The sequence below is a fragment of the Schistocerca gregaria genome, chromosome 1 (genome assembly GCF_023897955.1).
Source record: "Schistocerca gregaria isolate iqSchGreg1 chromosome 1, iqSchGreg1.2, whole genome shotgun sequence".
NCBI lineage: Eukaryota > Metazoa > Arthropoda > Insecta > Orthoptera > Acrididae > Schistocerca > Schistocerca gregaria.
Genome location: NC_064920.1, coordinates 1,062,054,621 through 1,062,079,461, shown reverse-complemented (window position 1 = coordinate 1,062,079,461; position 24,841 = coordinate 1,062,054,621). Strand labels below are relative to the sequence as shown.

Below are 24,841 nucleotides of genomic sequence, written 5' to 3'. Positions count from 1 at the left end.
ATCAAAAGGCATGCAATGAGATTAGAAGCCACTTGTGTGGAACAGTATCAGAAGTAGGTGGTTAAAAGAAAGAAAAAGGTATAAAATAATTTAGGAGTGAAGATAACAACTCACTGAATTATCGAAAAGCTAGAGAAGTTATTTATGTACATGTTGACAACTCAACACCTCTGCTTTTCAGTGGGTTGTTTCCTTAATTCACAAGTTATTCACCTTCTGCCATAACTTTCTATGTCAGATTAAAATTATTGTTAGCTGATCATTTTCATCTTTGTAATGTGACCTTCTTTCCTAAAATGAGTGTTTCCACAAGAATTCCATTTGAAAATAGGTTAGTTCTTCCACTACAAATTGAATCTTGGTAATCTAATCACTGTTCATACTCTCATTAATTATTAATTGATTAATGATTATTTATGATATTTTTATTGCTTGCTTTAGATTAATTTTAAACAATAACAATACAGCTAATGAGATTTTGTATTACAATTTGCTTTGATGTTTTAGTATTTTTAATGGACTTTGTGATGAAACTAAGACATGTATGTTTCATAGTATACCATATAAGAGAAGTCACATATGGTATCCAAGCCTGTATTTCTTTTCCCAGATAATACCCTATGATGGAATTCGAACAATGCCAAAGAAACCAACTGAAGGACAGGCAAAAGCAAAATTCAATTTTATTGCACAAACACATCTTGAATTGTCTCTTGTAAAAGGTATGTATATCATCTAAACAGCCAAAGTTATCTTTGTCATCCAGCAATATGTCAATGACTGTGACATTCTCGACAGTTGTTTTATTGATCAGTATCAATTCTGTCAATTTAAAATGAAACATAATACAGATAAATTATAAATTTCCACCTTGCTATACAAAGTATTTTGTAAATATGATATCAAAAAATCTCTTATACCATCTCAATGTGCCTTATTCTCTTACTCACATTATTCATTACATATTGCACTTATATCTTCTCCATTTTGTTAGTGGAATCTTCTGATCTCATTATTTTCTCCTATTCTCTCTCTGTTCTTCTATGTGTTTCCACACATCAGCTGCCATTTGTTGTTTCATTTTGCAACTCTTACACTAATCTATTACTGTTGTACTTTCTGCTGTCATAAAATTTTCTGTCTGATGTCACAAGGAATTTGGTGAACAACTACTTTACAAATATATTTATAAACATTCATTTTGCATTACATTGATCTTCTTCCTTTGCAAAGAGTACTGAAATCGAGGATTCCACAAAAATACATGAAGCTGCCATTTTTTAAAATGAACTTGTAAAACTTTAAACTTTATGTTATGACTTTCAATTCGTGCTTGTAAATCCCTCTATATTTTATCATGTGCTTGAAAAATTAGTTGCCAATGCAGGGCCTTGTGGCTCTTCATCCTGGACTTTGTGGTTAAAATCGTTCTGTTGAATTATCTATCTGAAATTGGAAGAAGACCTCAAAGTTGTGGTAACTTTCATTACAACAATCGTCAGTGGCAGTAAAATACTACATTTTACTCTGAAAGTTATTGGGAGTTTGGTTTTGTTGCTAGATTATTACTTGCTCACCAACAGAATTTTATCCACAAGACCTTTAATTGTTAAGAAAAACCATTTTCTTTAAAATAATGTCATGGGATTAACATAATTACAAGCAAATACTTAAATTGCATTAGACCACAGTTAGTTCAATATTGTTTTGTCTTTGCAGGAGAACTGGTAGTTCTGACACGAAGAGTAGATGAAAACTGGTATGAAGGTCGTATAGGAAACAGGAAAGGCATTTTCCCAGTTTCCTATGTAGAGGTGTTGCAGGAACCAGGAGACAGTAGGACAGGTAGAGTATTGTTCCTTTTTCACTTGGCCTTATTACTTGACCTGCAGCCCACTAAAAGACTTCTACTCTAAGAAGGAATCTTTATTGATATGTAGCCAAATTCCTAATTACAGTATCGAAAGGATAGACTGCTACTTGTCACATAGAGGAGGAGTTGACTAGCAGACAGGCACAACTAAAAAGAATGCTAGAAATTCAGCTTTTGGACTATGTCCTTCATCAGCACTTGAGGTTGACTGTGGCCATATGTGTGTGTGGGGGGGTGGGGGGGGGGGTGGGGGGTGGTATGTGTTTTCTACTTTTAGCATTCTTCTTGTGCCTGTCTGCGACTCAATAACTGCTTTATGTGAGGAATAGCAATCTATCCTTTCCATATTGTTGTTATTTTAGTTCCTAATTATATTTTTCTCTACAATACTTTGACACTTGGCTTAGTCATCTTCATTAAATGCTGCCAGTGATTGCCTATTGTCTACGAACAGTCTGGCTTCCAGTCAGGAAACAGGGAACATATTTAAAATAGTCATTTGTAGCATCAATCAGCTGCAAACCACAATTCTTCTATTTATCATTCTGGAAAAATGAAACATTCCACTTTGTTGAGATTTTCCAATGGAGAAATACTTAGTGAAGGAATTGCTGCAAATAGTACAGACCTCACACAAATTTGTATTCAATATACTTTTACGAGCGAGTAATGCCTTGATGTACCTGTGAACATCAAGTCTGAGTACTCACTGTTTCTCCTCCATTTTTGTAAAGGCTTGTCAGAGTTTCCATTTGTTCACATTAAAACAATTACCTTTTCTAAACTTTCCCAGTATATATCAACAACTGCATTTCTCTGTTAAGGAATGCTAGCAACGCCAACGAAACCCACGAACACACCTACGGTGCAGTCAGTGTTGGTGAATGGCACAGGGGTGAAGAATTACCACCAGCCAGGCTCCACCTACTACAGCCAGAATAAAGCGACGAGTCCATACACATCCAGCAGCCCTTATGCAACACTGGTGAGCATATACAGAATTTCAGAACACTTCTCAAGAATCATAAAATCATATATGACAATTATCAAATTAATTTTTGTGTATGGATGCGAGTCATATTGAGAACTGGCCTATATTATGTAAAGTTGATAACCAAGTATCTTGAAGGACTTTGTTATTCTAATGTTTATGTGACAACACATTTAGTTCCTAATGGTATTTGTGTTTAGTAATAAGAATGAGTTTAAGATGGACTTTCAAAACCAAAATCATAATACTCAAACAAAATTAAATTCTGAATAGACTTTGTGTGTTTGTCTGAGGTTCAGAATGGAGTTTTATATTTTGTTGCAAGAATCTATAACTAGTTTTTGTCAAGCATGAAATGGAGGAAAGCCTGTGATGTGAAGAGCATCCATGACCTGTTTAGGAGACCCTATGGTTCTCAACACTATAACACAAGTGTAGGAAGCCACAGACTAGCTGATCAAAGTATCTGGTTCAAGCCTTTCACTCAATTTGGAACCAGGGGGCCCCAGTCAGTTCTGGGAACAGTGCTGCAGATTGTGAACTTTGTTGAAATTCTGTGAGCAAGGCTGGTCTTCTCAGCCTTCTCAGCCAGTTCTTGGAATACAGCCCAGATGAAAGGGCGTCATTTGCAGCTGGTTGCACCTGGCACCCTCACTCTCAAATCCATGACAGCCTCTTCAGCACTTAAATAGAGTCTCCAGGCATACAATATGAGTGCACAAGACAGCTGATTACTCTCTCGAATTATTCTCCTTGCCTTTGCCCTTTCCAGCCAGAAGGTTGCAAGATTCACCTCTGTATGCTAATCATTGATCTTCGCATAGTTGCCCTACTGTCCCTGATTGCAGAATGTCACTCATAATTTCACAAAGGGACAGGCTGCTTCCTAGGCATCATGATGACTTGGGGTTGAACACATCAGCATCTTGGTGAATCATAGCTGTAATGTGATCCACACAGTCCTGGATACATTCATAAAGTTCAGGAAGAAGCTAAGTGGCTGTAGAGCTTACAGTCAGTCTTTCTGAACATCCATCATCATGGCTTCCTTTCGGGGTCTGCTCCATGTAGTAGATGGATCCAAGTGAGGTAGTGATCGCTTCCACGAAGATCATCATTCACCTCCATTGGGCAGCTTTTATTTTGGAAAAAAAACAACACAGTACATGCAATTTTCTACTGCAATGAGTGCAGTTCCTTCAGTAAATACAACACATCAAAAGAAGTCAGTAGCCAGGGTAGAGCGTACTACGTTTCTGGCTGTACATATCATGAGAATCTTAATTGGAAAATTAATATTTTGAATCTCCTAAAGCAACTAGATTCATCAACTTTTCCAGTCAGGAGAATTGCCAATTTTGAGGATATAGAAATTAGCAAGCTAACATACTTTGCAAACTTACACTCTCTGATGTCATACAGAATAATATTTTGGGGTAATTCAAGACTTAGGCCAAAAAAAAAAAAAAAAAAAATATTAGCTGCTCGAAAGAATAACGTGTGGGCCTCATAGTCACACATCTTGAAGCATTTGTTTAAAAGGTTAGGACTTCTTACAACAGCCTCATGTTACGTTTACTCAGTAATGAAATTTGTTCTCAACAATGTGGACCAGTTTAAAAACAACAGTTACAGTCATGATTATAATACCAGAAGAAAGAAAGACTTACACTGTCCTCTACTTAACCAATTTTTGGCACAGAAAGGGGTAAATATGCTGCTGTAAAACTTTTCAATATATTACCTGTCTGACAGACAGCAATAATAGTTTCAAAAATAAATTGATATCATATCCCCTTGACAATTCTTTCTGCATCATAGATGAATTCTTGAATAGGAATAAATAAATATGCATTTTGTGCCATAGTCTACCCGAATAGCCAACTGGTCAGTGGGATGGGCTGTCTTGCCAAGGGGCCAACGTTTAATTATCGGCTGGGTCAGAGATTTTCTCCGTTCAGGGACTGGGTGTTTGTGTTGCCTTCAAAGAGGTGGCAACAGGAAGGGCATCCAGCCACCTCTTAAATTAACCATGCAAAATCCAACCTTAACCATGCCGATACTGTGACATTGCTGGACAAAGGCATGAGAAAAAGAAGAAGATGCATTTTGTGCCATTTAAGGGAATGGTATAGGTAATAAAAATTTTAACTTTCTTTTCATGTGTGCATTTCTTATGCACTTGACACAGCCCACAGGTGAGCAGAAGAGGTATATGGCCTTAGATGCACCTGTGTCAGTGCTGATTTTATTGTGTTGAATTCCCATAGTCCTCTTTATGCATTAAAATCTTGTAAGAGAAGAAAGTGATGTGACAGTTCTGCAGTAAGCTGTTTGAGGATCTCACTGTCCATTGCCTCATTGAGTGGCAGGTACACAGAGCACACTGCGACAGTATCACGGATCTTTATCATGACAGCCACAGCTTATAGCATTATGGTTAAGCGCACAAGAGAGGAGTGGAATGTGTACTTGACAGACACTGTTACCTCACCTTTTTCCCAGTTACCAATAAGTTTGTCTCTCTTGTGACAGTGCATCAGTATGTTTGAAATGTGTCTCGTGGCGACAGAGGCAAAGAGGTCTGTCCTGTATTAGGATTCTTAGTTCATTCAAATGAGTCCTGTATCCATTCACATTCCACTGCAGTATAAAAGTCATGCTTGGTTCATGGTTTTAATTTATCGCTTTCTTTGTGCCAGAATGTTGTGGGACGGGTAAAGCGGTGGGTTGTGGAGGGGCTACATCTGGGTCTGGTGACGGGAATCCAACTTCATGACAGTTTCTTCAGTCAGACACCCCAGTATGACATCTGACGGCACCCAGAGCATCTTGTGACCCAAATGTTGTGATCTTTTCTCTGCTCCTTTTCCGTTTGAGGTTGATGGGGAAAGAGGAAGTTGTAAGGCACTCCATTTTTGGAATGCCTTCACTATGTTCATCATGGAATGTTTCCCTTCCTCTTGCATCATGCCTGCCAGGCTTGCATAGCTGGTCACAAGACCATTAATCAATGAATCATTAATTAACAATGTTAACTTTTCAAGTAACAGATTAATTTTCAACTTAATTTTGAAAAATGTTAATGGACTGTATAAATTCCATTAACTTTCTTTGAACCCATTAACAGTTAATCAGCACTCCGTCTTCAGGCCAGAGGTGGCCCATTGGGACCACCCAACCGCCATGTCATCCTCAGCTGATAATGCGGATAGGGTGGGTGTGTGGTCAGCACACCCTTCTCTTGGTCGTTATGCTGGTTTTCTTTGACTGGAGCCACTGCTATTCAGTCGAGTAGCTCCTCAGTTGGCATCACAAGGCTGAGTGCACCCCAAAAAATGGCAACGGCCCATGGTGGCCCGGGCAGTCACCCACCCAAGTGCCGGCCACACCCGATAGTGCTAAACTTCGATGATCTGACGGGAACTGGTATATCCGCTGTGGCAAAGCCGTTGCCACAACAGTTAATTGGGTTGCACAACACATTTGGGTCTTGTAGATGTGTTGCTATGCTGTGGTGCACTTGATTGATGTGAACAATCAAGTTCGAGCTGGAATCACTGGGTATTGACCGTCTATTGTTGTTTGTTTACTGAGTTCACATTAAATACTACTTTTTGCTAGTGGATTGACTGTGGAAACTAAATTGTGGAATTGGAGTCCAGCTCTAAGAACAATCTATAGGGAAGCCAAGTGTATCACATCTGTAAAAGGCAAAGCTCAGAGTCTAGTGAAAATGTGGCTGGGCATGAAATCAAAAGACTCATTCAGCAATGCAGTATTTCTTGGGGAGCATGTTTTAGTACATTTATTTATTAAATGTAATACTCCTACACCCTCGAGTGCTGCAGTCAAACGACTTTTTTCTGTGGGTAAAGATATTTTGTCTCCTAAATGAGCCTTGCTCTTGGATGACCCTGAAGAGAAATATGCATCTCATGTCAGTTACTATATGATTCTCCTGTATTTTGATTCTCATGTGGCTTAACACTGATAACAACAGACTGTATACCAGTTATGTTCCTTTCAGAGTAAGCTGATACAGCAGCTCCATACTTAACAATAATATACAACCGTTTGCTTGGCAAAAGATCCATACCCAAGTACTGGGAAGTAGCACAGGTAACACCAATGGGAGTAAACCACTAAATTACAGGTCCATATCATTAACGGTAATATGCGGCAGGATTCTGGAACATATATTGTGTTCAAATATTATGAATTTCCTTGAAGAAAACAGTCCATTGACATACAGTCAACATGGATTTTGGAAACATTCTTGCAAAACACAACTAGCTCTTTACTCACGCGAAGTGTTGAGTGCCACTGACAAGGGATTTCAAATTGATTCCATATTTTTAGATTACCAGAAGGCTTTTGGCACTGTATGACACTAGTAGTTTTTTTGTGAAATTGTATGCTAATGGAATATCGTCTCAGTTATGTGACTGGATTCATGATTTCCTTTCAGAAAGATCACAGTTCATAGTAACTGAAGGAAAGTTATTGAGTAAAACAGAAGTGATTTCTAGTGTTCCCAAAAGTAGTGTTATAGGCCCTTTGTTGCTCCTTATTTAAATAAATGATTTAAGAGACAATTTGAGCAGCCATCGTAGGTTGTTTGCAGATGACGATGTCATTTGTTGACTTGTAAAGTCATCAAAAGATCAAAACAAATTGCAAAATGATTTAGGAAAGATATGTGTACAATGCAAAAATTGGCAGTTGACTCTAAATAACAAAAAGAGTGGGTCATCCACATGAGTGCTAAAACGAACCCATTAAACTTTGGTTACTCGATAAACCAGTCAAATCTAAAGGCTGTAAATTCGGCTAAATATTTAGGAATTACAACTACGAACAACTTAAATTGGATAGTAACACATAGAAAATGTTGTGGGAAAGGCTGACCAGAGACAGTGTTTTATTGGTAGGACACTTAGAAAATGTAACAGATCTACTAAACAGACTGCCTACACTATACTTGTCCATCCTCTTTTAGAATACTGCTGTGTGGTGTGGGGTCCTTACTATATAGGAATGACAGAGCACATCGAGAAAGTTCAAAGAATAACAGCACATTTTGTATTATTGCTTAATCTGGGAGAGAGTATCGCGGACGTGATAAAGGAATTTGGGTGGACATGATTAAAACAAAGGGGCTTTTCTTGTGGCAGAATCTTCTTGCGAAATTTCAATCATTAACTTTTTCCTCCAAATGTGAAAATATATTGTTAATGCCAACCTACATCGGGAGAAATGATCACAATAATAAAATAAGGAAAATCGGGTCCACATGGAAAGGTATAGGTGTTTGTTTTTTCTGTGCATTGTATGATATTAGAATAATAGAGGAATATTGTGAATGTGGTTCAATGAACCCTGTGTCAGGCACTTATAAGTGATTTGCAGAGTATCCATGTAGATGTAGATGATTGATTAAACTATTTTTTTATTTCCCTATGATGTGCTGCCTAAACTTCCCCATCTAAAGCATTTTTATTTAAGCTGTGATAATACATTTGATTCACTAGCTTGTTTCATTACACCCACAACACAATGTTTACTATTATGAGTTAATAATTAACAGTTAACTTTAACTTCCAATAAATCTTCTGTAAAGTAATGCTTTAACAGTTAATGGGGTCACCTTTTTTAGTAACTGATTAACAATTAGCAAAGTTAACTTTTTCATTAGCAATGCCCAGCTGTGCAGGTTTGCTGTATCTTTATTCTGTCTGCTTTGTCGGGTAGAGGTGCTGATGGTGGGCTCTGTTTCACTGGACATAGTTTGTGTTAAAGCATCTACCTTGGAGACAGGCTTCTTCACCAAGAAAGACTAAGAAGTGGCAAAGGCAGGGGGTTTCATCACTTTATATCTTTTCCTGGCTACTGGTAAGGGATCTACTTTGGAACTATTATTTCTTAAATTTTTGTTCTTCGGTGAAGACTAGTTAGTCTTGGCTCAAGAATGGGTGTCTCCCAGAGAAGTTGGTGCAGATGGGCAGTCATTGCCAGATCCATGAGCTGTTTTTCCACATTTCGTGCAAGTCATTTCACCTCTGTAGCTTATGTTATGTGGCCAAATTGTGTAAGGTCTAACTCTGATCTTGGAGGAAACCTGTCATGATGCTCTCAGCTAGCAATGAAGAACTGGAGGTTGCAATAAAAGTACCAGTCTTCCCAAAATTCCTCAGTGTCCTGCGTTCAACATTGACCATCTTCTGTGACACCCATTCTGTTTCAGTTCCGAGATATCCATGTCCAAATGTTACGGCATGTGACCATACCCTTGTGTGGGTTGAGGGAGACGTGCATCTCAACAACTATAATGGTCATCCATATTTTTTGACTTCCTTAGAAATTCCACCTACTATGACACATTAGTTTCAACTAACAAGGAACCATTTCATGATCATTTAATAGATTTTAATGTACCAGCAAGCAATGAATATAGAAAAGGGATTTTTTTCTAACATCCCCTCATCCCTTTTGATCACTAGGAACACATTCTGATTTATGGCTCCTTGAGTCCCACTACTAAGTACAGTCTGGTTATCAGGAGGACTAGCCTCCCTCAGTATTTTAGAAGAATGGGTATCATTACTTCCAGATTGTACATCATTGCATTGAGTGGGTTTTTATGTTGATGACTCACTATGGTGATCCCATAAGCTGCTAGGGATAGGAGGTCCACCCAGACAAAGCCCCTCTTTCCTGGATATGTTTTACTCGTCTGAGGTGTTGCAGGTTCCTCAGAGATTGTCCATTAATGATTGTTGACTTCAACAGCCATTTATCTCATTGATGAAGGCATGTGTGGTTTATCAAATAACCTGGATTTGGCAAGCATCGTTCTCCCAAGAGGGATGAGTGGAGAACTTTGAGTTCTCCCTGGCCCTTGCCTTCCCTGTACAGGGCTGGTAGACCTGATACAGTCAAATGGACTAGTGTTAACAGATCTTGTACTTCTTTGGCAGGAGATAGTGTCAGAGGGAGAGGATAGTACTTTTTCTAACTTTGGTACAGGTCCCTCAGCAGCTCACCCAACATACCGTTTTCACACCACCTTTCAATCACTGTACCACAGTGGGGTTGACAGCATGAGAATAGCATCAAAGTAAGCAAACATTGAGGTGGCTGCAGTATTATTCCGAACATTAAACAAATAACTTTAAGTTAATCTTCTAATTCTGTTGTAATTTCAGGATCTATTATTCTACAAGGATTTAAGAACTAATGCTACAATGCCCAGGAAAGTGTTTTTGTGTTTTAATGAGAGAAAAGCCTGTTAAAATTTCATGAAATGATTCCATTGTGTCTGCTGTAAACATATGCCCTCCATGGTCCCTCCCCCCAACTTCAAGTCCATGGTCATTAACAGCCTCACAAACCAAACTCAAAAATAGTAGTAATTTTCAACAATCAATACACATCAGTTGAAAAAGGAAATAAAATGACACAGGATGTGACTGTTATATAACATGCCCTATAAACAATACTATGCCAAAGCAGTCGGCTTCTTTTGTAAAATTTCAAATGCTGACATATAACTAAGAGGTTAACAAGCAGAAAGAAGTGTAACTATTGCAGTAATAATTAATTTTTAGAATGTATAGCTGTAGATCACAACCATTGATATAGTACAAAACAAGTTACATGCAACATTCATAAGAGGCCTCTGTACTTCCGCCTCAACTGACATCTCTGCCCAAACTCTTTTCCTTTACAAATGTCTGCTTGTGTCTGTGTATGTGCAGATGGATGTGTGTGTGTGTGTGTGCGAGTGTATACCTTTCCTTTTTTCCCCCTAAGGGAAGTCTTTCTGCTCCCGGGATTGGAATGACTCCTTACCCTCTCCCTTAAAACCCACATCCTTTCATCTTTCCCTCTCCTTCCCTCTTTTCTGGTGAAGCAACCGTTGGCTGCGAAAGCTTGAATTTTGTGTGTATGTTTGTGTGTCTATGAACATGCCAGCGCTTTCATTTGGTAAATTACATCATCTTTGTTTTGTGTATTTAGCACTTTGCTGTTTTTATGACAATTTCTACTCTAACATGCCAAAGATGAACCAGCAGAATCGGTATATTTGACTAAAACGTATTCCCTATTAAAGTGCAATAAACTGTTTGTGCTTACCCAAATTAAATTTGATATGGTAATATTAAATGGAAAAAATGTTATTCTGAAAAAAGTGGTGGTTCCTCCTCAGCTAAATGAAATAGCTGCTGTTTATCTGCTAGTGCTAGTGTAGGCACATTTACAATGAATAATGATACTTGCCATGCAACTGACAGCCAGATATTTGAATCTCAGTAATCACATAATTTGTATGAGGGGCTATACTATATACTTTTATGTGAGATAGTAGCTTCTACAGACAAAGTGAGACACTGGCCTCGCTTCCAAGAGGACAGCAACTCAAATGCCCTTCCAGCCATACAATTTCAGGCTTTCTGTTCTTTTCCTAAATTGTTAAGACAAATGACACGATGGTTCTTTAGAAAGTGACATGGCCAATTTCTTTCTCCAATTTGAACACCTCTAATGGTCCTGTCATCAACAGAACATTAAACATTAATCTTTTTTTCCCCCTTTGCACCAGAATAGAGAACACTGTTCTGAATCCTAGACAAGAAGGCAAAGCCAACATGTCAACTGATTTTTCTGTTTTGCATTGTGATTGTATAAACTAGAATTCAAATGAACCTGATCTCCATTATCAGTAACAAATATCATTAAAGAGTAAGTGTACTAGGAAGTGAGTGTGAGACTTCTAACATCTTCAAGGAGGGCTTTCCAAAATGTGACGTTATCTACTTCAAACAGTAGTCTTACTGATCAGCCGTTCATTTGTCACATGGCTGTGTGGTGGCTTGTCTGTTCTGCTTCATTACATACTTGTAGCTGTTTCAAAATATGCTTCTTTCCTGAGAATCATATTAGTATTATACTAAGTCACCATTCTGTTTTAATTCTAAACCCCTAGCAATTGCAATTTAAATGTCCCATTATTGTTTGTTGTTTGCATTTTCAGTTCATCACAATTATGACTGCTGGCTGTGATAGGGAACGAAACAGTTTTAGAATTAAAGCACATCTTCTCAGCAGAAAACATGGCCGACCATATACATGATTTCTTAAGTTTTTTTCATCTGCATGCAGTGTTCAATGTCTCTCTCTCTCTCTCTCTCTCTCTCTCTCTCTCTCTCTCTTTCTGTCCCTCAACATTTTATAGATGTGACCTGTTTCAGAAAGTTTATGAATATGTTGTGTACAGCTTTAATATGCTTCATGTAAATTTCAGCCAAGACAAGCCCAGCCGCCTAAGCAGCCAGTGGCCCCTGTCAACCAAACGCTTCACATCGATACGCATTCAGAGCCTGTTCCGTGAGTATTCTGTTCATGCAAGTACTGTAAGTTGTCACGTGTTTATGTATTGAAGAGAATATATAATATGCATCCTTATTAAATTTTTTGTCATGCACTAGCTTCTTTTCAAGTGTTGCCCAGTTGTATTAAAGACTCTCTCTCTCTCTCTCTCTCTCTCTCTCTCTCTCTCTCTCTCTCTCTCTCTCTCTCTCTCTCTCTCTCTCACATGTACAACTTGAAAACTATGCATATCCTGATTCTAAAAACGAAGCCCGCTTAGTTGTATCACATACTATTTCTTTCAAAATTAACACCTTCAAACTTTTATTTTATTTTAATATCTTACATACAATGCTTTAATGCTCCACAATAATATTTATTAGTTTGTTGCTTTATTTATTTAACTATATTTTGTGCGGGCAAGTACCATTACACCATTACAACAATGCTATCTATTGAAATAACTCTACTTCAAGGAACTAGTTGACTGTTTAAAGGCAGATGGCAGCACACCCTAAGCTGCTTACACCGTTTTGTATTGTGAATTTATCTACACAGGTAATAATAGTTATTCTATAAAGCAAGGAATTAACATATAATACTGCCATTTTGTTATCTTTGTCATACGTAATTCAGTATAGAATAATGGAAAGGAGGTGTTGTGTAAATAATCCAATTACATATTGCAAACAAAGATTCCAAGACTTACCAAGCGGGAAAGCGCCGGTAGATAGGCACAATGAATAAAACACACAAACACACACAGAATTTCGAGCTTTCGCAACCGGCGGCTGCTTCGTCAGGAAAGAGGGAAGGAAAAGGAAAGATGAAAGGATGTGGGTTTTAAGGGAGAGGGTAAGGAGTCATTCCAATCCCGGGAGCGGAAAGACTTACCTTATGGGGAAAAAAGGATAGGTATATACTCGCGCACACACACACACACACACACACACACACACACACACACACACACACACACACACACACACACACACACACACACACACACACACATATAAACATCCATACATTCACAGACACAAGCAGACATATTTAAAGGCAAAGAGTAAGGGCAGAGATGTGAGTCGAGGCGGAAGTGTTGAGGCAAAGATGTTGTTGAAAGACAGGTGAGGTATGAGTGGCGGCAACTTGAAATTAGCGCAGATTGAGGCCTGGTGGATAACGAGAAGAGAGGATATATTGAAGGGCAAGTTCCCATCTCCGGAGTTCGGATAGGTTGGTGTTGGTAGGAAGTATCCAGATAACTTGGACGGTGTAACACTGTGCCAAGATGTGCTGGCTGTGCACCAAGGCATGTTTAGCCACAGGGTGATCCTCATTACCAACAAACACTGTCTGCCTGTGTCCATTCATGCGAATGGACAGTTTGTTGCTGGTCATTCCCACATAGAAAGCGTCACAGTGTAGGCAGGTCAGTTGGTAAATCACGTGGGTGCTTTCACACGTGGCTCTGCCTTTGATCATATACACCTTCCGGGTTACAGGACTGGAGTAGGTGGTGGTGGGAGTGTGCATAGGACAGGTTTCACACCGGGGGTGGTTGCAAGGGTAGGAGCCAGAGGGTAGGGAAGGTGGTTTGGGGATTTCATAGGGATGAACCAAGAGGTTACGAAGTTTAGGTGGACGGCGGAAGGACACTCTTGGTGGAGTGAGGAGGATTTCATGAAGGATGGATCTCATTTCGGGGCAGGATTTTAGGAAGTCGTATCCCTGCTGGAGAGCCACATTCAGAGTCTGATCCAGTCCTGGGAAGTATCCTGTCACAAGTGGGGCACTTTTAGGGTTCTTCTGTGAGAGGTTCTGGGTTTGAGGGGATGAGGAAGTGGCTCCGGTTATCTGCTTCTGTACCAGGTCGGGAGGGTAGTTGCGGGATGCGAAAGCTGTTTTCAGGTTGTCGGTGTAATGGTCCAGGGATTCAGGACTGGAGCAGATTCGTTTGCCATGAAGGCCTAGGCTGTAGGGAAGGGACCATTTGATATGGAATGGGTGGCAGCTGTCATAATGAAGGTACTGTTGCTTGTTGGTGGGTTTGATGTTGACGGATGTGTGAAGCTGGCCATTGGACACATGGAGGTCAACGTCAAGGAAAGTGGCATGGGATTTGGAGTAGGACCAGGTGAATCCGATGGAACCAAAGGAGTTGAGGTTGGAGAGGAAATTCTGGAGTTGTTCTTCACTGTGAGTCCAGATCATGAAGATGTCATCAATAAATCTGTACCAAACTTTGGGTTGGCAGGCTTGGGTAGCCAAGAAGGCTTCCTCTAAGCGACCCATAAATAGGTATGTCTGGCCTTCAAAAGTGAAGAAGTTGTGGGTCAGGATGAAGCTGGCTAAGGTGACAAGGAAAGAGGTTTTAGGTAGGGTGGCAGGTGATTGGCGTGAAAGGAAGTGCTCCATTGCAGCGAGGCTCTGGACATGCGGGATATTTGTGTATAGGGAAGTGGCATCAATGGTTACAAGGATGGTTTCCGGGGGTAACAGACTGGGTACGGATTCCAGGCGTTCGAGAAAGTGGTTGGTGTCTTTGATGAAGGATGGGAGACTGCATGTAATGGGTTGAAGGTGTTGATCTACGTAGGCAGAGATATGCTCTGTGGGGGCTTGGTAACCAGCTACAATGGGGTGGCCAGGATGTTTGGGTTTGTGAATTTTAGGAAGTAGGTAGAAGGTAGGAGTGCGAGGTGTCGGTGGGGTCAGGAGTTTGATGGAGTCAGGTGAAAGGTTTTGTAGGGGGCCTAAGGTTCTGAGGATTCCTTGAAGCTCCGCCTGGACATCAGGAATGGGGTTACCTTGGCAAACTTTGTATGTAGAGTCGTCTGAAAGCTGACGCAGTCCCTCAGCCACATACTCCCGACGATCAAGTACCACGGTCGTGGAACCCTTGTCAGCCAGAAGAATGATGATGGATCGGTCAGCTTTCAGATCATGGATAGCCTGGGCTTCGGCTGTGGTGATGTTGGGAGTAGGATTAAGGTTTTTCAAGAAAGATTGAGAGGCAAGGCTGGAAGTGAGAAATTCCTACTCCCTATACCCAATCTTGCCATCCACTATTAGACAAGTAGCACATAGTCATGGTATTCTTATGCCTAAGCCACCTGCAGACAGTAGTTTACTTGATTTCAGATACATCCAGTAACTTGTGTTTGATGTGTTCCTTCCCTGAAACATCAAATCTGCCACGACCATTGTCACAAGCAAAGTTAAATGATTAATAAGGCAATTAAATCTTCCAAAGGATGCAGCTGAGCTATTAGGTTCCAGACTACAGGAAAACTGCTTACTTGCAGGTGATACATCATTGTCTTTTTACAGGAATAGAGAAAAAAGGAAATCTAGTTTACTGTAATGACATTCCAAACTTAATGAACAAAATGTGTTGTGTTAACTATTATCCAAATAAATGGAGACTATTTATCAATTCTAGTATAAGAAGCATTAAGGGTGTGCTTTTACACACTGGTAATGCTTCAGTTCCAGTAGCATACTCAATGCAGCTGAAGGATATTATGTGGAGGCTTGACAGTAATCCGTATGATATTAGCCCAGCAATAGGGATTCACAAAACGTCCATGTTATTTGTGCAAGTCGGATAGTAGAACACATTGGAAAAGATAAAGTGTAACATGAGGTAGTTAAAACATAATAAGGTGTAGCCTAGTGAACCCTAAGAAGTTTCTTTTGCCACCTCTTCATATAAAACTTGGTGTAATGAAACAATTTGTGAAAGCTCCTGATGAAGATGGTAATTGTCATAAATATCTCAGCAACAAACTTCCTGCCCTGTCTGAAGCCAAAATTAAAGGAGAATTCTTTATGGGTCCTCAAATCAGAGCTTTAGCTAAAAACACTACATTTGAAGCTATTATTATTTCTAAAGAGAAAATTGTTTAGAATTAAGGTAAAAAGAGTACAAACAATTTCCTAGGAAACAAGAAACACCATGAATATGTCAAAATGGTAAACAACAGGTTACAGAATCTGAGAACATTGGGATACAACATGAACCTTAAAGTACACTTTCTGTTTTCACATTTTCCTGACAACCTGAGGGCAGTCAAGATATTCAAGAAATGGAGAGAAGCTACAAAGGATGATGGGAAACTTAGGTGATTGCAGATTACTGCTGGATGCTGGATAGGGATTCTTTGAAAAAACAGAAGAGGGAATGTAAGAAACAAACATTTTATACCAAATGAACAAGATTATACTTATATGCTGTTCATAAAGCAAACGGAAATGTGAAAATTGATGATAAAAACCTCAGAAGTTCACTTAACAATGGAAATAATCAAGTTTTTGATAATATAATGCAATTGGATGGATTAAAAAAATCTACTCACCAAGTGGCAGCACTAGAACACACACATTAAAAGGTTTTGAAGCCAATGGCTCCTTCTTCCAGCAGAAGGGTGAAGTGTTGGAGGGGAAGGAAGACAGATGAAGAAAAAGGCTGGAGAGGTTTAGGAAGAGGGGTGGAGTTTGGAAAAGTCACCTAGAACCCTGGGTCAGGGTACACTTACTGGACAAGATGAGAAGAAAAGACTGATTGTTGGGTACTGCACTGGATGAGATTTGAAAACCTAGGAGTTTAAATATGGAAGACTGGGTAATATGCAAGACAGAGATTACTGCTAAAACATAATGCACAAGTTAATAAGAGTGAAAAGCTACGTACATCTCTGTCTTGCACATTACCCTGTCTTCCACCTTTAAACTCTCAGGTTTTCAAATCTCATACAGTGCAGTCCACAACAACCAGTCTTTGCTTCTCATTCTGTTCCGTAAGTCTCCTCTGATCCAGGGCTCTGGGTGGCTTTTCCAATTCTACCCCTTTCCCTAAACTTCTCCGGTTCTTCTCCTTCACCCCTTTTCCTTCCCCTTCAACCCTTCTCTGGAAGGAGGAGCCATTGGCTCTAAAAGCTCTCATAAGTAAAACCTTTTTTTTTGTGTGTGTTCTCCTGCCACTGCTTGGTGATTAGATTCACATGTTCATTTGTACGAAGGCTTACCCAAAAAGCTATATATTTTTAAGTTGTCTAAAAAACAACCTTACCCACTTCAAAATACTCTCCATTACAACTAATACATTTGTCCCACTGGTGCTTTCACTGTTTGATACATTTTTTAGTTATCTGTAAAAATGGCTGACAACTCCTCCCTTGATATTTTCTTGGCTTCTTCAGTGTTATCAAATCGGTGTCCTTTCATGCCCCTTTTCATGTGTGAAAATAAGAAAAAGTGATATGGAACCAAGTCAAGCAAGTAAGGTGCATGAAGCAGTGGAACCATGCCATTTTAAGCCAAGAACTGTCTAACAGAGATGGCTGTGTGTGCAGGTGCAATACCATGTCGGAAGAACCAATTTCCTGTCTGCCACAAACTGGGTCTTCTTTGATGATCGCTGTTGCGCAATCTTCTTGAAACTTCCAAATAAAAGGTTTGATTGACAATCTGACATGGGGGAACACACTCTGAATGAAATAAGCCTTTCGTAAATCAGCAATTTTTTTTTTATTTTATTATTTTTTTATTTTTTTTTTAAGTTTTGACTTGACTAGGCAATATTTTTTTGACGGGGTGACAATGACATCTTCAGTTAGCTTGGCTGTTGCTTTCTCTCTGGGTCATAACCTTTGACAGAAAATCTGGGTCAGTTTCAAGCTGTTGTATCAAAGCACAACATGTTTCAGCTCGACATTCCTTTTGATCTTCAGTCAGAACCCGAGGAACAAACTTGGCAGCTACCTTTTTCATTCTCAGATATTCCATTATAATTTGCTGAAATGAACTCAAAGATAACACACTAATCTCTGACAGCTGATTTGTTGTCTGTCGATGGTCTGTGAGCACAAACACCTAATTTTTTCAAAACTTTTATCGATTTGGGCAGTTTATAGAAGTCCAGAGTGAGGTTTCTCATCAGCTGACATGTTGCCAATTTTAAATTGAGCAGACTACTTATACACTTTAGTTTTTCCCATAGCATCATATTGGTAAGCTGTTTTCAACATTAAATCAGTTTCAGCAGCATTTTTACTGAGTAGAAAAAATATTTTCATTGCTGCACATGTCACTTAAACTTGCCATCATAAAAAATGAAACAAGAACAAAACAGCACTAGCAAAAACAATCACTGCAGATGACAGAACAAGCCAGGCTGACAACACAGGCAACACTGAACCGGGAATGAGCTGTGCTACACAAGCTCTGTCCACAGCAATGTTATTCCAGTTTTCATCCAGAAACCTAACGTGATGGAGAAGAATGAAGGTCATTCTTGAAATTAGCAGAATTGAAATATTAAGACTCACCTTTTGTATGTAAAATGGTTCTCAGTGAGTTTTAATATGTAGATCTGAGTAATTTTGATATTTTCACTGCGTGAGAAATCCATTGTGATACTAATAGCTTCAAATGAGGTGTCTCCCCTTGGACACAAATATGCACTGTCACTTATTCTACTATTTTAAACAATCATTTAAACTGTTTTTAGCATAATGCAGGCTTTAATACTGCATGCAAGTAGTTGTTTCTTGTAAAATAAACCGATGTCTGTGCAATGTGATATATAGAAGTTAATGTACTACTGTAATTGCATCAATTGACTTGTCCTATATTACTTGTACATTGGCTGTATAATATGTAATCAACAGGACCAAATAAATAAATAAAATAAATAAAAAAAGACACCATGCAGCTAGAGCAATGCCCACCTCACTTAATGGCCATTGCCTATAGTCCCAGTGCCCCTGAATGGACAGGTGCAGAGAGGTAACAGCCTGAGCATCAATAGAATGTTCCCACCACACTGGTACCTGATGATCTCCCATATGGATTGGCTATGATGGTGGGTACTTGGTGAACATACACACTTCTGTAAAAATAACTTGAAAAAGTGGAGGTCAAATCCAGAAGTGGGAACTGAAAATGAATTAATTGAAATAAGTGGTGTTAAATGAATGAATAAAATGGGAAAAGCCATAATCAGTGTCCTACAAACAAGCTAGAGACCAAGTCGGGGATAACATATAGCCAGAGAATGAGATTGCTGCACAGGAAAGGAAGAAGCACTGCATTGGCTTGGGGCCCTATTGCCACCATGCACAAACTTCCAAAGGAGTTGTGAGCCCCTGGGAGACTTCCCCTGCTGGTGGCAGTCATTGCATAAGCTCATGTATGGGAATGTGCACCATACTGGAAGTGATTGTACTCTTCAAGAACTCAGGATTTGAGATTCCCAATACATACAAGGAACATCACTTCAGAGTCAGAGGATCCACTCTAATTGCAGTGTCCTCTGGTGCATGGTCTACAGTGATGCAGTGTTGTTTATCATGACAGAACTTCACCTTGCCGTCCTCTGAAGATTTAGATATTTTTGTAACTCTCTTGAGGAAAAAATACCTGATATCTATGCAACTTAGCGTATGCTTCATCACATATTATATCATATCTACTATGATGTAAATAGGTAGATCAAGAAGCAATGGCAGGAGAACACACACATAAAGGTTTGAAATTTGCTATCTTTCAGTACCAGGGGCTCCTTCTTCTTGCACTTCTGACAGAAGGATTGAATGGTAAAGAAGAGGGGTGAAGGAAAAGGACTGACGAGGTTTAGAATATGGGAAGAGTTCAGAAAAGTTACCCAGAATCCTGGGTCAAGGGAGACTTATTGGACATCCAGAACTCTGGGCCAGGGGAAACGTATTGGCACCCAGAACCCTAGGTCGGAGGGGTGGGGGGGACTTACCAAATGAAGAAGATGACAGACTCAAAGAACTTAACCCGCAGTGCACATGTTGACTTCCTATCAAATAAATTAAGCTGTTTTGCTTACTGATGTGAGTACATGAAAAATAACATAACATAGTTATTCTGAATCTGTCATAAGTTACAATGCAGCGTTCAGGCATATTTTGGATACTGAAGGTGAGGAAGAAAATGGTCAGATACATGTGTACTGAACAGCTAATTATTCATAATGTTGGGAACTATAAATCCTAAGTGTTCCCTCCTGTTACCTTTACAAAATTGTTATCTTTTTATAAGGCAGGCAAAAATTATTTGAGGAGAATTATTTTAACCACATATACAACATGAGAAACAGAGAGAATTATTAAGCTTCTCTCAAACCAGTTTGAAATTATGTGCACATTCTCTCTAGTATATGGGCATGAAAATATAGCAAAATAAATTAATAGGTGTAAAAATACTTAATATAAAGCCAGATCCTCTAAAAATAAAATTGCAGGTGATTCTATGGGACTGATATAAACAAGGTGGAACATAGCACTAGATTTTTTTCTTACAGCAAATTTGTATTATTATTAGGATCCTAATCTTAGCATAAGCTATTTTCTGTTTGTGGTGAAATCTTACTACAAATTATTGAGGTGTCACCTAGACCCGACTCAAATGACTTATATTACGCAAGATAATTACAATAATAAATCACAATACTACAAAATCTTTTTCCTGTACTGATACTGTCATAGATGCATTTCCATTCAATTTATTTTGTTGCTAGTTAGGTATGTGGGTACCATAAATTTTGTCACTTAAGAAGTTGTCAATGATTAACTAAATTCCCATTGTCAATCTGGTGTATCTTCAAACCGTGTTGGAACTGTTGTTGTAGTTTTGGTTGGTGGAGGAGGTTTCTCTTAACCAGAGGGGACTTTGGTGAGGGGAGGGAGGTTTGTGTTTTACTAACCCCTCAACTGTCTATTATTTCAGGGTGTAAACCAAATCTCATTTTAAACTGCCATTGTTCCAGAACTAGGGCTCATTTTATGTTTGCATACATGTCCAAGATTTGAATGTTAATTTTTTACAAGTCAAGTTTCTAATAGTACTTGATATTTTCTCTTTACAGCTACAAGGCTCTATATAACTACAGACCTCAAAATGAGGATGAACTGGAATTGAGAGAGGGCGATACTGTCTATGTTATGGAAAAATGTGATGATGGCTGGTATGTTGGTTCTAGCCAAAGAACTGGTTTCTTTGGAACTTTTCCTGGTAACTATGTGGAAAGATTGTAAGTTGATGTGGAATCTGAGAGTTTATATGAAGAACTACTTTTTCTGTAGATAGTGAACATACTAACTGGCATTTTACCCACTGTACTGCCATCATAGTCTGCCCATCAGCAAATACAGAAATGACCTTTATGTAAATAAATAAGTAACCACTGATTTGTGCTTGTCAAATAAAATGATTATCATTAGATCAGAAACTTTTTTAATGTTGAAGTATGCATGAAAGTACTCTTTGTTTCAGTATTTTCATGAAAATACTGTATATTATGTGCTGTAAAATTTTTATATACCAAAGAGATTCAAATTAACAGCTACTATATGTAGCTGGTCACTCATAGTAACTCATTACATCTACAGGGATAGTTTTAACTGACTGTGTTATCTAGCTTCTTAGCTTAAGACACTACAGAATTTGTCAGTGCTTACATGTTAATTGAAATTGTTGATATGTGGAATGTAATATGTTATTTATAACTTATGGACATGCAACAGAGTAATTGTTATTTTGCATAATCAAGTTATTAGACAAAAGGATCTGCACAGTATCTGCCTGATGGTGAAATGACAATACTTAAACATAACAACTACAAAAATACTTCCCCTGTCAAGTGTTTCCTTAAACTTCACAATTATAAGAACCTCAAACTATAAGACCCTCTCTGTAAACATATATTAAAAGCATTCAAAATGAAATATAAGGTATGCACAGGAAGCAATGTATATTTCTCTGTTACTTTGAGGTTTAAACCAAATCTCATTTTAAGTTGTCATTGCTCCATTGAATCTTTCTGTAGAAACAATAACAATAGTATAAGATAAGTAAAAAAACTACAAATTCACATACAAAAATGTAGTATTGGAAATCCTTCCTATGTCTGAATTTGGCTAAATGAAACAGAGCAAAGCATTTCATGGTCAGGTATGTGCAGATTTACTAGTTGCATAGCTCTCAAGTAAACGAAATTGTGCTTCAACAAATTGTATTATATGTTGTGCTTCCAGTTTTTTTTTTCAGAAAGAAATAATATATACATTGTATGAGAATGAAACTATTTTGTAACTTGGATGTAACTGGTTGGCCATAGACAATATAATTCAATTTTTATTTTTTGGGGAATATGCTCATGAAAGAACATACTAGCAATTGACAATGATTTAGATACTATTTACTGAAAGTTTTAAAGTTGATTTTCCATACCAAGTAAATTGTTGCAATTATTTTATGATGATATTGTATAGAATAATGCAATTTTTTGACTTCTAGCCTAAAAAAAGACAAGTCATTTTGGAGCCACATGTAGAGTAAAATGTTACCCTGATTCCAAAGTAATATTTATATATATATATTTGTAAGTGACACCAAGTCACATAATATTTCAGGGCATTTGAATGGTTTCAATATTGTGCATCACAGTATACTCAGTGAGCCCAGTGTACACTAATATATATGCAGCAGTAACTTCCAATTTAAAGAATCTGCCTGGCAACAGACTATAACAATAATCCTACACTACTTACACATTTATATTCTTACTACAGCAGAGATAAAAGTTAAAAGTTTCCATAATGTAACATCAGAGGTATTAGTTGAGTTGTTAACTTACCTGTACAACAAAAATTTCAGTTTTGTATCAGTCCTGAAGCTGCATTACCCCTCAATACAACTATGAAAATTACTCTTAATTTTCTTTATGTTCTGTAGCATCCAACTTGTTAACATTTTTGTGAATAGTGTTAAATTGTGAGAAATGCTTCTTCACTTATACTTCTAGTCATTAGCCAAAGGATTTACACAACCAGTTACTAAGAAGCCTAATTAAGTTGTTATCAAATGGTTTGGTGATTTACACCTATTAGGCCGACTGAGCACCACAGGCATCAGCTCAAGATATGTTAACATCAGTGTCAATATGGTCTGAAACCTGAGGCAAAATTACATTTCTTTTACAGCCATGCTAATTAAGCAGAGCACTATTCATGTCAGTTTGTGTGTATTATTGACATTGTATTAGATGCAGAAGCTGGAAGTGTAAAATTCAAGAAACATAGCAGTGCCTTTAACAAAAAAATAACCTACCAGGTAGTTGATAAATAATTTGTTATTATTGTAACATACTTAGCAAACACCAAAATAAGATAATCATGGTTTTTCACCAACAACTTGAACCATTAATTAACACAGAGAGGAACATATTTTCTGCCATATTTTGTCTTTCTGGTAATGAAAACAAAGATCTTATTTTGTACCAGTTAGAACATAGCAACAGAAAGTAACTATGGAAAAACCGTTTGGTTTCTCTTGATCAGTTATATATAGAAGTTGTAATGGAACAGTTATATCTCCAGCAAATTCAAAACACAAATTTAAAAAACTGCTATGAAGAATTTAATGCTTGTTGCTAAGTTTACCAGTTAAAATGTATTTTTGTAGAAAATATGATTGACAGGTAATCCTCTCAGATGCACTTTTGTTAATTAATACAGATATTTAGGGCTTAAAATGAGGTAATTTCTTGATGCTCTAAAACTCTCTTGGCCACATTTTCAATGAAATAATTAGTGAGAACAAATTACTGTTAATTATTATGTTTATACCAAAATGAGAAACCAAATCAGTAATAAATGCCATCATCATATCATTTTATACAAGTTGTCACTACCTTAAAGCATGTCATAAATCCTGTGTCAGAACTGTAATTAATAAAGTGGCTAAATAAAATTGTCTAATGACTTGAAATAATTTTGTTTAGCAGATTATATGGAGGAATGAGACTAGCATGTGTGACACAAGTTTAAAATATGAGCTGCTTTTCTTTCATGTGAAACCTTCATCCGTACAAAAGGATTAAATTTTATGTGGAACTCAAGAAAATCTATACAGAGGCACACCAAATGATGCAGGAAGCCCATGGTGATGAGTGCTTAGTCCATACTTGGTGTTACAAATGTTTCACATAGTTTGAAAATCGATGCCCTTTTTTTGATGTCTACTGATGATGCTCATGCCAAGAACATCAATGAAACTGTGCATGCCAATTTATGACTGACTGTCCAAGAGATTGGAGAAGAATGTAACATTTCTGTTAGAGCATGTCATGAAATCCTGACACAGCATCTTGGAATGCATCATGTTGCCGCCAAGTTTGTCCCACGGCTCATGAGTCAAGACCACAAAGACCTTCTTCATGCAATCTGTGAAGAGCTTTTGGAGTGCGCGAATGAGAACAAGATGTTCCTTAAGAGAATCGTAATTGGTGATAAGATGTGGGTCTATGGTTAGGTCAGATCAAGCATTAAAACCACACTGACAGTTTTGACTTTCAGTGATTAGTTCTTCAACGGGGTTCATGCCACAGAAACAAACTGTTATTTGATGGTACCATTGGGACATGTGATACCTGTGAGAAAATGTGAGAAGGAAACAACCTGAAATGTGGTGAGACAATTCATGGCTGTTGAATAATGATAATGAACCCATACGTTCATCCCTGTTGGTGCATGACTATTGCACAAGAAATGAAATCACTGTGCTGCCTCATC

At 38.1% G+C, this 24,841-nt stretch overlaps 1 protein-coding gene across 5 annotated transcripts in view; it reads left to right on the top strand.

The window, feature by feature from the left end:
• LOC126281306 (sorbin and SH3 domain-containing protein 2-like) overlaps positions 1–24,041 on the top strand; it is a 239,510-nt gene extending 215,469 nt beyond the window's left edge. For all 5 annotated transcript variants that reach the window (XM_049980170.1, XM_049980162.1, XM_049980154.1 and 2 more), the window contains exons 5-9: positions 611–722; positions 1,720–1,845; positions 2,698–2,858; positions 12,172–12,254; positions 21,136–24,041. In XM_049980170.1, the coding sequence (XP_049836127.1) occupies positions 611–722; positions 1,720–1,845; positions 2,698–2,858; positions 12,172–12,254; positions 21,136–21,304 (651 nt within the window). In that variant the 3' untranslated portion in view covers positions 21,305–24,041. The remainder of the gene's footprint in view (positions 1–610; positions 723–1,719; positions 1,846–2,697; positions 2,859–12,171; positions 12,255–21,135) is intronic.
• Positions 24,042–24,841: the final 800 nt, after the last annotated feature.